Source organism: Equus caballus, chromosome 5 (genome assembly GCF_041296265.1).
Source record: "Equus caballus isolate H_3958 breed thoroughbred chromosome 5, TB-T2T, whole genome shotgun sequence".
Taxonomy (NCBI): Eukaryota; Metazoa; Chordata; class Mammalia; order Perissodactyla; family Equidae; genus Equus; species Equus caballus.
The window spans coordinates 99,578,467-99,591,768 of record NC_091688.1 but is presented as its reverse complement, the minus strand read 5'-3'; the positions used below and the strand labels follow the sequence as shown (position 1 = coordinate 99,591,768).

The 13,302-nt window shown below is 38.8% G+C and overlaps 1 protein-coding gene across 1 annotated transcript; it reads right to left on the bottom strand.

Annotated features, from left to right (window-relative positions):
• Positions 1–211: 211 nt before the first annotated feature.
• Positions 212–10,683, bottom strand: INSL5 (insulin like 5). Its single transcript, XM_001500203.4, has 2 exons — positions 5,086–10,683; positions 212–3,118 (listed from the first exon to the last, which is right to left on the bottom strand). The coding sequence occupies exons 1-2, from the start codon at positions 5,258–5,260 to the stop codon at positions 2,886–2,888; spliced, it is 408 nt and encodes a 135-aa protein (XP_001500253.1). The 5' UTR covers positions 5,261–10,683; the 3' UTR covers positions 212–2,885.
• Between the last annotated feature and the right edge of the window lie 2,619 nt (positions 10,684–13,302).

Below are 13,302 nucleotides of genomic sequence, written 5' to 3'. Positions count from 1 at the left end.
AGTGGCTAAAGGATTTATTTAAGTGAAGAGACTATGCCCCATTTTCTTTTTTCTCTATGTATATACATTATATAGATACATTTATAATAACTAATAAGTATATAACAAATAAATAATAACTAATACAAATATACCAAAAAAATACACATGCCCTTTTCCCCAGCAACTTAATAAGCTATCTCTCTGAAACAACAGGGTCAGCATGTAAGGGTATATAAATAAGGCTGTTTATTGCATCTTTACTTGTACCAGCAAATACTGCAAACAACTTGAATATCTATTGATGGCATCTCAAAAAATACTTATTATTAAAAAAATACATACATAACAGTTCTCAGATCTTTTGGTCTCAGAACCCTTTACACTCTTAAAAATTATTAAGAGCTTCAAAGAGCTTTTGTTTGTATGGAGTGAATTTATCGATATTTATTTTAGTGGAATTTAAAACTGAGAAATTTAAAAATATTTATTAACACACGAAAAAATAATAAATCCTCCACAGGCTAACACAAATAACATTTATGAAAAATATCTATATTTTCACAAAACAAAAACATTTACTGGGAAGAATGGCACAGTTTTATTTTTTTGCAAGTCTCTAATGACTGGCTGTATAAAATAAGGTTGATTCTCACATTGGCTTCTGCAGTCACTCTGTTGCTGTGTGTTGTGTTGGTTGACATATGAAAAAAATTCAGCCTCACATAGATATTTAGTTGGAAAACAGAACATTATTTTAATAGTCTTTTCAGATAATTTTATATTCTTTCTTGATATTATACTAAAATTCGACAAGTGGCTATTTATTGAAGGTTAGTCACAATGTAGACTCTGAAACCATATCAATGAATTTTTTGTACTATTAGAATAAAAGTCTTTATTTTTGACTTTGAGTAGATCTTTCATCTATTCATGATTTTGTAATATTTTTATAATATCAATATGCAATTTTGTAATATCAATATGCATTGATCATTTGGAAAATATTGGTTCATTGATTATGTAAGTCTTCCAAATGTTGACAAATTATACAGTATCAAAAAATTGAATTCATTAATATCACCACTGATGCTCACTAGACAGTTTTCCGAAATTGCTTGTAAGCTTCAATTTTATCACCAGTAGCAAATACTGTCAGTTGTTGTCCTTGAAGTGATAGGCTTGTTTTGTTCATTTTCAAATCTCATTTCATTTATCTTCAAATACTCAAATCTGAATAACCACAATTTTTCAGTTTTCCTTGTTTTTAAAAAAAAAGGGGGAGCAAAAAAAAAAAAAAAACTGGTGGTACAAAGTTTACATTCATGCACTCTGCTTTGGCAGCCCGGGTTTCATGGGTGTGGATCCCGGGGGCAGACCTACACCACTCATCAGGCCATTGCTGTGGCAGCATTCCACATAAAAAATAGGGGAAGTTTGGCACAGATGTTAGCTCAGAGCCAATCTTCCTCACCAACCAAAAACAAAGGTGCTTCATGAAAAAAGAAGCTAGTTTTAAGCTTATAACTCAATCTCATAAGCACTTTTCCTTGAGACACCATCATACTTGAAAATGCCACAAAAGAACTTGACACAGTCTCCCCGTTTCATCACCCAGAATATTGAAAAGACATGGACTCAGGGGCTGAAGTTTAATGTAGTGAATTTCCTTGGGGAAACTGACTTTAAAAAACAAACAAACAGGGAGTACCTGGTGGTAACCAATACACTGACCACCCGGGCGGTTTGCTGTGACCGTCTCGAATCACACTAAGCAGACTAAGTTTGGATCCAGTAACACCACTTGCTTAGCTGTGTGACTCAGGACACATCTACTTACTTCCGCTGAGCCTCCCTTTCTTTATCTGCAAACAGTAGCAAAGTACTACCCCATCCTCACAGGTTTCCTGCAACAAATGCCTGAAGTAAATGTTTCAGTGCCCTGCATGCACACCGCCCTGGCACAGTTTAAGAGCCCAAAACATAGCAGGTGGATTTCAAACACGGGCTGCAGTATTAATGAGGCAGCACTTCAGAGGAGCGGAGAGGCTCACTGTTGTTACAATCCGCTGGGGAGCTGGCTGTCAGAGTTGGAAATAAAAACGTAGTTTTGAGATGTCTTACTTTGTCTTTTTGTCTGTAAAGACAACAAATTGTGTCACAAGACTTGGCTATCTGGGTTTAGTTTCTCAACTTCCAGAATGAGAATGGAACGGTCCTTTTATCTCTGCAGTAGGGAGGCAAAACCAGGGCAGCCACCACAAAACATCATTACCCGAACATTCTCCAGATTTCGGCTGTTAGTGGGCCCTGAGTGATGCATTTGTGCGCCTGCTATTCTTGGGGAGACCGTGGAAGGCCTGCATCATACTAGGAAAATTTACTGAGCACTCACAGGTCCTTTGAGAAAAGCACTTTCTTTAGATTCTTACACTTGACCATGAATTGATGTTTAAATTTTCAGAAATGATACACAGTAACCCAAACGTTGAGTTATTTCTGGATGATGACGTAGTGGTTGATTTTTATTTTCTCTTTATGCTCATTTTTTCAGGTTTTCCTACCATTGACATTTTCTGTTTACTGTTTTAAAGCTATTTAAAACTTTTTAAAAAGGGAAAAATCACAGGGAGCTTGGCTTATGGCATTTTTATTGCAATTTTGCGCAGCATTCGAAATTTCAAAGAATTAGTTAAAACTGGAAAAGCACAGGGCATTCACCTTGGCAAAGGGAGAAAACAGACCTCATTGTGGTTTTAGCCATTCATGCACAACTTTGAGTAAAGAACGCTTGCCTACCCAAAAGCCATTATTTTATCGACACGATGCCAGTGTGGTACGTGGAGTAAGGACTCTGCGCAAACACGCGCCCCAGCTCTGGCGCGCCCGCGGGGGCCTTGCTCGCCCTAACAGAGAGCGCTCAAGTCAGTCATGGAACAGCCATTGGTGCAGCACACCGTCTGCAGGTCTCGTCTTGACATCAGCAAATGCTTCTTGGACGCCCAAAGCTCCTCGGCGGACGGCTGTCCACCCTGAAGACCTTCCTTCCCGGAGGACTCCGCCTTGGGAAGGTTTTGCGCAGGGCTGTCCTCAGAGACCCCACGGTCACTTGGCAGCTGGAAGTAGTTGTCCCACTCAGCTGTATGGAAGAGAGAAAACAATCCTTAGAGGGCCCTGACGAAAGCGGCAAACAAGTTCTGTTTTTGGGGAAATGCACTGGATTTCTGAAAGGAAATTCAACACTACACGTGATTCTTTTTTAAATGTCGGTCTGGAGGGGAGATCAGACATTTAGGGGAGAACTCAGTCATCCCCACGCTCCTCGTTTCACGGAGGAGGCAGCTTGAGTGCAGAGAGGAAGACTAACCAGCTAGTGAGTAGCAGAGTCAGGGCTTGACTTCTGTCCTGCTGGCTACCTCTGCTGATGACCAGCAGCTTCCAAAGGGATTAGTTACATGCCATAAACAAAAACACACAAACAAAAATCAACCCTGTGCTGTGCCCTGCAAAGCTGTTCGGTAAGGAGGGAAGTGAGGTCTAAACCTCTTTGTCTGAAAGCGAAGAGTGGGCCCCACTGTTTTCACCAGTGTGGTTCCCAAAGTGCGCCCAGAAGTCTCTCTCACTTGAACTCCGTTCAGACTCACTTATCAGCTCCTGAGCTCACTGGCAGTACCAGGAAAACTTAGATGAGTGAAGGCTGATTGCTAAACTAGTTACTGATCAACTAAATAATGTATGGGAAAATACTCTGAAAACCCGTGAAGGGTTAAACACTATTATGATGCTAGTGATGTCAAAAAAACATTAGCCTTATACTGACATCCATTCCACTGCCCCACACTCTGAATGTATTTTTTTTCTAGTGTATTTGGTTTGCTCATCCAGAGATTGATAAATTGTGGGAAGTCTGGTGAAGTATGCTTACTCTCTTAAGATTGAAACCCCTTATTATTTCTGTTAACATCTAGTAACCATGAACTATGAACTTCTCAATATTAAAGTGGGAGTGGTAAGTTTGTAATTTTTCGAGACATTAGCCCAGCAACATATGAAAACTGTGGGTCATTTTCCAAATTCTTTTTGTTTCCCAAAGTCATTTTAAAACAAATTGAAACCTTTACAATCACGTTTTTCTTTTTCACCTTTTTATTATAAAACATAACAAACACAATCAGTTATTAAAATAGAATCTTAAATAAATCCTACCTTACACTTTAAGATAGGATTGGTGGAAAGAATTCCAGTCAAACTTCTGAATTAGTTGAATTGAAAAATGAAGAATGCAGTGAAGTCAGTTCCCTCACTATTTCTGAAACACATTAGGTTCATTCTCACCTCCAAAATTCCCATCAGACAATTCCTACTGCTAGAATTCCCACCGTCTTCATCCCACTGCCCATAACCCCTCAAATCCTATGCTTCCTTTAGGGTCTCTGTCAAATACCACCACCTCTACAAGGCTGTCATTTCTTACAACATTCACCATTGTCTTTTCCCCACCTGACATGCAGTATAGAATAAGCAAAAGACTTTGGCTCTTGAAGCCGGAAAGACCTGGTTTGATTGCTAGCCATACTGCTTAGTAGCTGGGTGAGCACTTTTGTCCTTGATAAAATGATAAATGGCAGTCATATTACCTACTCCGCAGGATCCTTTTTGGAAGGCTGGATGCAATGTTACACATGAAACTGCCTGACGCTTAGTAAGCGCTTAGTAAAAGTTAGATTCCTTCCTTTCATCCTTATTTAGCACCTGCCTGAATTCTAACTTACTGTATTCTGTAATTATCCACATGTGAAAATCTTGCTACCCCAACATGCCCCTTAGAATCCCGTGCTTCTCTCTGTCCCCAAGAGCACCGGCCACAGATGCTGAGCTCATCAAAGTCATGATGCAGTCAAATGATTTCAAGCTGGAGACTAAAGAAAACTAGGTCCTTATTTTTTGAAAGGTAGCAAGCTCACCTCTTTCCAAAACCAAATTCAGTTAATTTTGATAATTAACCCCCTAAATTGATATAGAAGAGGGTTCGCAGTAATTAGAAAAACGGTCACTAAAACAAGCCTACAATAAAACAGATGAAGGCGTCACGTGAGTTAATGCTACCTTGCTGAACTTGAGGGGTCCCCGCCAGCTGCCTTCTCCACCTGGCGCTGGCACAGATGTAGATGACCGTTCTTACGTACTCCAGCCCGCAGAGCTTCCTGGACTCTTCACTCCTCACTTCTGAGACAGCGAGCAGGACAGAGAATAGAAATAAGGTGAAAATGGCACCCTTCATTTTGTGGAGGACTGAGTGAAACTCTGATGCAGTGAAGATTGCCAAGTCAAGTTTTGAAGTTACCCTCACACTCTTGTCCAATTTATACTAACTTTCCTGACATTTTATTGGTCAGAGCCTCGTTTTAACAATATTTGCTAAGCACATAGGTTACACCGTGAAGTTTTGCTAGTGAGCTTTTATGATGATTGCTAGTTATTGAGTCCCTTCTGGACACCATCTCTTACCATTAGCTGCGTCCATGAGACAACAAACAGAACGCTGTCTTGGAAAATATCAGGAAAACACATTGACTTTGGAAGTAGCCAAGTATGAGTTTCAATGTCAGCCTTGCCACTTACTGGGAGACGCAGGGCAAGTTTTAAACTCTTTCAGTCTCAATAACCATATCTCTAGAATGAGAAAGCCTATCTCATTAGGGTTTTGTGAGTGTTGAAAGCACCATCTATGTCAAAGCACTGAGAAATCACACTTAAGAATTCAGGATCTCATCTTTTGGATTTGAATCTTGGTTTCTCACTTACCAGATCTAGAATCTTAATCAAGGTATTAACCTCCCCAAGAATCTTTCTTTGTAAAATGATACTGATGATAGTAACTACATCATAGAGCTAATGAGATAATGTGTTTCCTGCCTGGCAAAATAAAGAGTCAATAACTGTTAATTGCCTCCTTCCCTCACCATTGTGATAAATCAGAAAAGAGAACTTTCCTGTAGAAGTCAAGAGAATTCCTCTGACTAGAATCTTCCTTGTTATCCTTCACCCTATGACTTATGTATGTCTTTATCAATGCACATTTTTCTAATAGAAAATTGAATCCATAACCCCCGAAGAGCTAAAGAATATAATTGCTCTTCTGCTAAACCTTCTGAAAGCACCAGTTCTTGCATAGCTCTTACCTAAACCGAGAATGTGGGAGTTTGACTCACTTTTTAGCAATTGAACAAATAATTATTTAGTTGATTCTGTTGATTCTTTGTCTGTAATCTCTGGTTGAAAAAATATCACTTTAGCCCTGTAATCAAGATCATATCACCCATATTTCTTGTGACATCGCTGTTCTGTAGGGAAGCTGGGAACCAGAACATGATAATCTATGCACTGACTGAAACCGTTTATGACTCTGAAAAATAGACCTATTACCTCAAAGAATTGTTACTTTCTCCATTCCTCTGGCTGCAGTGTGGAGAATGGATTAAGGGGGACAAGATTTGAGGCTGGAGAAACAGAGAAAGGCTTTGGCAATAATTTAGATGAGACGTGACGGTGGCCTAAACTAAGGTCAAAGTAGAGAATTGGGGCAAATGAGTATTCAAAAAGTAGGAGGCTTGGGACTTAGGACTTCATCAGGGCTCGTGTTAGTTTAGGATGCAGGTGAGAGGCCAGCAAGACCTGAGCTCAGCCTGTGACCAAAAGGAGACAAGCTAATCATCCAGGTCAGCTACCCAGATGAGAAAGCTAATGTCAACACTGAAAGCTCTCACTGTAGACCTCCAATTGGGGGGCCCTATTTCCCCTATTTGTGAATTGAGAGAGGTGGACTGAATTAATTCCGGGCTCCTTTGAAGTAAAATTCTAAGTCTTGCTATAATTGTCTGATTCTGTTACTCCCACCTCTAAAACTTTCAGTGGCTCAGTATTACATGGAGAATAAAATCTGAACAGCTTCACATTTAAGACTGTCCACCCAGGCTCCCAAATATCCTCAAGGTCCAGCCAGAGAGGATAACCAAAACGAAAAGGAATCTCTCCATCTTTTGACCAACAAGAGTTTGTTGTTTGTAGCTCTAACGGGAGCACTTGATCCTTTCTGTCTGGAGGTTGACGTGACTTTTGCTCCTCATCTAGTCTGCAACTCAGTTTACTATCTGTGTGGCTTTGAACTCGTAATTGTCTTCTCTGAGTTTTGGTTTCCTCACCTATGAGGAGATAATGTGCATTTTATATTTTTGTGAAGATGGAATGAGTTAACATAAGTAAAGCACCTAGCATAATATATGATGCCTAATAAATAATAAATTAACAATGTCATATGCAAGACATTGAAAGATGTAATCTTTGGTAGCAACCAGCTGCTAGAGATGGCTTTTAATGTATAACTCTCAATCTCCAGACTACCCATAAATTTGCGCTGCTCTAGTCTTTTTCTTTCCTTCCTTTACTCTTTCTACAAATAAGTTCTGAAAAGCCAGCACCTTAGACGACTGTTTCTTAAAGTGTTTTCTCGGGATATGAGTCTTTGAAGACGGTCTTTGGAAAAACGTATCCCATAGTAATAGTCCCTTTCTTGGAGATTAATAATGCATATTAATATAGTAAAGGCTCACAAGACTTATAGTCAGGAAACTTCTTTAACTTTGTTTCATTCAATGTTTCCCAAATTTATTTACCCTGGAAACTCTTTCACATGAAATTGATTAATATCTGGGATAGTCATGAATTCTACAGTAGACATATTTCTAGCTCTCCTCCTTCCAGGCTCATGGTAGAGTTATACTTCTCAGCTCTTTAAAGTTGGACATGGCCATGTGACATATTTTGGCAAATAAAATGTGAATGAAAGTGACACCTGTTGCTTCTACTTGGCATTTAAAGATTGGTGCATGATCCCCCACTTCTCCCTTGCCCTGGTCACCAACAACCTTCCTGACAATGGAACCAGGTCTCTGAGTCAGAACAATATGGAGTAGGGCTGCCTGCTGACCTGTAATGAACATGTAATGTGAATGAGAAATAAATCCTTATCATGTAAAGCCACTGAGATTTGGCAATTATTGGCTGTAGCAACACAACCTGACTTATCCTGACTAGTATAATTATCTTAAAGTTATTTATATCTTACAGATGTAGAGAATGTTTGTTTGATCCAAGATTTTAGATCAAAGCAAAGATCTGTTATTTAGCCTTAATGATTGAAATTAACTACTACATGCTCAATATGATTGATTACATGAAAGCCTACAATTAACATGAACCCAAATTCCAAATTAACAACTAGACAATGGATTCAGTAAACATATCTCTCATTTATATTCTGCTTATCAAGGAACTATGGCCACAAGAACGCCTAATGATGGTGTTTGGGCAGGTTGGTATAAGAGTTGTAAGTAATGTCTGTAGCGTCAGACTTGGGAAACCAGATCTCAGTTCTGCCATTTAATGTCTATGTGACCTTAGGAAATACTTAACGTTTCTGAATCTTAGTTTCTTCAGTTGTAAAATGGAGATAATAATATTGACTTCATTGGGTAGTTGTCAGGATTAAGTTATACAGAGTGCTGATCAGAGTCTCCAGCACAAAAGGAACTTTCAGCAGATTGATCATTGATGGTAATAATAATGATTCTAATTCTACCAAATATTACACTGCGCCAAGTGGCCTTCATGTTAGAATGTTAAGTTTCAGTATTGCCACTCTAGTTTCTAGCTAAGAGAGCTTGAGAAAGTAATTTAACCTGTAATCCGATTTTCTAATTTGTAACATGGAAAAATATCAGGAGATCAAATGAGGTAATGTTAATTACAACACTGATAAATTATAAAGCATACCACATATAGTTATTTTGTGATAATGATGATGATGAGATCACTATATAAGTTTGTTAGCAAATACTAATTTATTTTTGTTATTTTCTAACATAGAGTTGGTACTGCTCATCCTTGGCTAATATTCATACTTACTGATTCTAGAGAGTGTTTTCATCATACAGCACCACTATTCATCCAGCTATTCCTGGGAATCATTCATAACTCCTCATTCTCCCTCACTCCTCATTGACTAAAACCTCCCCCACATACACACATCCATTAAAGCACTAAGTCTCCTCTCTTCTACCTTCTAAATTTCTCTGTGATCCACTCACTCCATCTCCTCTGCAAGATCTCAACTTTTATTTACATTACTGCAGTGGCTTCTCAATTGGCCCTCTATCTCTCATCAATTCATTTTCCACAGTGCTGCCAGGATGATCTTTCTAAAAGATGTGCTTATTTTATTATCCACCTTGAAACTCTTCAATGGTTTCCCATTTTCTTCAAGAAAAAGTCCAAATTCCCTTAAAATGACCTACAAGACCTTTCATGATCTGGCCTCCATCTACTTGAACAGGTTTTAGTTACCCTCAAACTCTAAATGGTCCAGCGACATCAAACACCTCAGTTTTTTGGAAGTCCATGTTCTCTCTCTGCAGTGCTGTTTTGTTCACCTGAAACTCCTTTTCCTCCTCTCTTTAAAACTGGTTAAATTCTGCTCTGCAAATATGTGTAGAATATTTGATATTTCAATATTGAATGTTGAAATACCACTCATCTAGATAACTTTTTGCCTAATTTTATGGATAAAACCTTCTTACCACTCATTTTACTGATTTTTGAAATGCTCTGTCAGTAAGAATTAAAACGAGCAGCTAAAAAATTTTTTAAATAATCTTAGAAAACAATAATTGATATTTAAAGCTTTATTTTGTATGGACAGAGAAGCCAGTTTGTTATTATGTTTTTGCTGTCATTTTGGGCTTTTAGAAATTGATAAAAACTCAATAAGTGATTGAAATATGTGTAATAATTTAGAAAATTCAATAAAATTATTATCAGTGAGAAATTATGTAAGCTCCTGAAAATATCCTGGGATCCTTTGTTCTTCCTTGTATGACGACACCACATCTTTTAATAGTTGACTTATTCAAAGAAAATGCAGACGTGGCGATAGTATATTTTTCATGAGTTGTTCTGGATGCTGCATAAGTGTCTCATTAATTTAGAAAAAGCAGTGCTCGTGTTTATAAGATTGATAACCATGTTTTATTATGTGTTCCAACTTAATGGACATGTCTGCTTTCTATTTAACCCAGGAATTAGTTTCATGTAAACTGTTAGCCTTTTAGTTTTATTACCAACTGAATCTGCCAACCTCAGCAAATGAAGGCTGATACCCTAGTAAATGTTCTATGCATCTGAGGGTGGATTTGAACATCATACTAAATCCTGAACAAACAAGACGCAAAGCCCAGATGTACGAAGGATCAAACGAGGTCATCAACACAGCCTGTATCTCCTGCAGGCGGGGGGCCTTGGCAAGGACCAGCCAGTTGCACGAACAAAGGGGTTCTCAGACCAAGAAGTGGGGATGTGGTCTGGGACCATCAGGAGAACTGACATTTTTGAGCACCTACTTGGTGCATCTTGCTAAGTGCTTTACGTTGGAGGTACATTGGGCCCCTAAACAGCCAGTGGGAACGCACCCCCACAAAGCAGCAGCAATACTGACCTCGAGAAAGTGATCATGGGTTTGTTTTTGATTTTTATCTTGAGCAGGAAACTTGATTTTTTGCTGTTATAGTACAAAGAAAGCTGTGACCTGTGGAGCAACTTTCAGTGCTGATTTTATGTTCTACGTGTTTTCCACAGTTAAAATATTTTACCGTCTGTGAAGCTTTGTTAGGATAGTGAGGAAATCATACTTAAAATATTAGATCATGTTATAATATGGGGCAAGCATGAAACCATCATTTCTTCCATTAATTTGATAATCCATTCATTCAACAAATATTTGTTGCAATAACTCCTCTGTGGAGGGACTGTTCTAGGTGTTGGAGATACAGTGGTGAGCAAAACAGATAGTGTTACCCTCAAGGAGCCTACAGTCTAGGAGAGAAGGAAGACACTAAGTGAAAGATCACACAAATATTTAGCACAGCAGGTAGGAATCTCAATTCAGAAACTCAGGTGTCCCAGAAATATATTTTTTATAACTCAGTTTCTAACTCCAAGTCTTCATTCCACCCAGGTGGCACAAACAAACAACATACACAAACGTCAACGTCAGTCTCTCTCAGAGTTGGTTTCTTCCCTTTCCCAGGATGTAATTCTAGCATCTTACCAGCATCCAGCATCTACTGTGTGCCAAGGCCTTTCTATCATCAAAGACTTTCTTCCTGCTGGGTCATTTATCTTCCTCAGCTGCCTGGCTTTTTCAGTTCCAGTGCTTCTTTCTGCTTCCACACATCACTCATTACATGGAGAATGGCTTTTTGAGGTTGACTGTGGTCTCTCCTAGGTCTTCCCACTTCCTGAACAATGCTATTTAGAAGCAGGACATAGGTCCATCCAGACAATGGAATATTATTTAGCAATAAAAAGGAATGAGCTATAAAGCCAGGAACAGACACAAAAGAACCTTAAATTCATTTTCTAAGTGGAAGAAGCCAATCTGAAAAGGCTACATACTGCATGATTCCGATGCATGATGACATTTTGAAAAAGGCAAATCTACTGAGAGTAAAAGATCAATGGTTATTGGATGGGGGAGGGGAGGAATGAAGAGGCAGAACACAGATGATTTTCAGGGCAGTGAAGGCACTCTGCATAGTACTATACTGATGCATACACGTCATTATACATTTGTCCAGACACGTAGAACGTACATCACTGAGAATGAACCCGAACATGATCTAGGGACTCTGGGCAATTATGATGTGTGAGTGTAGGTTCATCAGTTGTAACAAGCGATGTTGATAATGGAGAGGCTATGCATTTGTAGGGGCAAGGAGTATCTGGGAAATCTCTATATTTCCCTTTCAATCTTGTTATAAACCTAAAACTGCTCTACAAAAACAAAGTCTTTAAAAATTTTTTTAATTTTACAGTAAAGAGAGATTACTAGTGAGAACCCAAAGCCAGTGTAGAAAGTCAGCAAAATAATTCCCTCTGTAATTCCCAGGTGAGAGATCCTAAAGTAAAAGTGTGATGCTAATCTAAAGTCTGGGTGAGTCTACAAGATGCGGAGTGGGGGGTGGGGAATGGAACAGGCTCAGTGCTTCAGGACCAGTTGCTCAAGATCCAAGAAGAGTGAAACAGTAGTATTTCTCATTTAGGCTTGATGGACAATGGGAGTCGAATATGTGAAAATTTTTTAAAGATCAAAATTACATAATAAAAAGACACTTTTCTTTCAATTAAATCAAGCTTTTATTTTGTTACACAGTGTTATAGAAAGTCCAACCTTTCAGAAAGACAAGGAGAAGAATCACAATGACTCATACCAGGAGGAAATTTATGATCCTGTATAACCTGATAACCTGACCAAGCTCTCAGTCCAGCTAAAAACTGCCTTGCCTTTGTTTAAAGGATGGTTCCAAAGAAATGGAGATTGTGAAGAAATGGATACTCGTAAAGGAAGTTCCCACTGTTACACTGATTCCATTCCCAGTTTTCACTATATGTATTTTATTTTCAGAGAGTTCAGTGGGTTTTAAATGCCTTATCCTCTCCTCTCCACTTAGAACGCTTTATACAACAGGGCACACTGTGCTCTGGCCTCAGTTAACAAAGTCCGGGATTTGTTCAAACAAACAGCACTGAACAGACTGAACTGGCGGAGCTGCTGCCCCTCTCTCCTCCTATTTCCACAAGCCGGCTCTAGAACCCTCCATAAAATAACATCCTGAGGCGAACTATAGATCAGGGACTTTCTGTTTTCTCTTTGGGCCCCCTTAAGTCTGGGCTTAAAACCCAGAGCAGATTCTGTGCCGCAGAGAAGGGTGCCTGATGTGTCCCCACCTAATTCTCACTGAATTGGGGGTCTGGTCCCTGCTGGTCAAAGAGTGCGATTCTGACACTGCTGTCATGTCTTGTGCTTATCGAATAGTCTAACAAAGGTCCACAGCTTCAGCTCTCAGAACTCAGAGGATAAACTTCTGATTCCAAGTTGGGTATGAGAACCCCACATTCTCGTAATACTAACACCTGTTTGATTTATAAGCCCTAGAAAACAGAGCTTGGAAGGCAGAAGATTTAAAAGCCTATGAAAGTTTGTTTTAATAATGATTTTGGCTTAAGTAAATCTAATAATTTCAAAGCTTTGCTTCTAAAGGAATAATTATTTTCTAACCTATTTGGACATTTTGTAAGTACATATATATGTACTTATATGTTGTTGGAACATGACTTTTAAGAAACAGAGTAGGAAAAGATATTCCTACTCTATTCTAAGAAAATCCCAACACAGCTCTTACAATTAGATTAGATCACAGACTAATCACG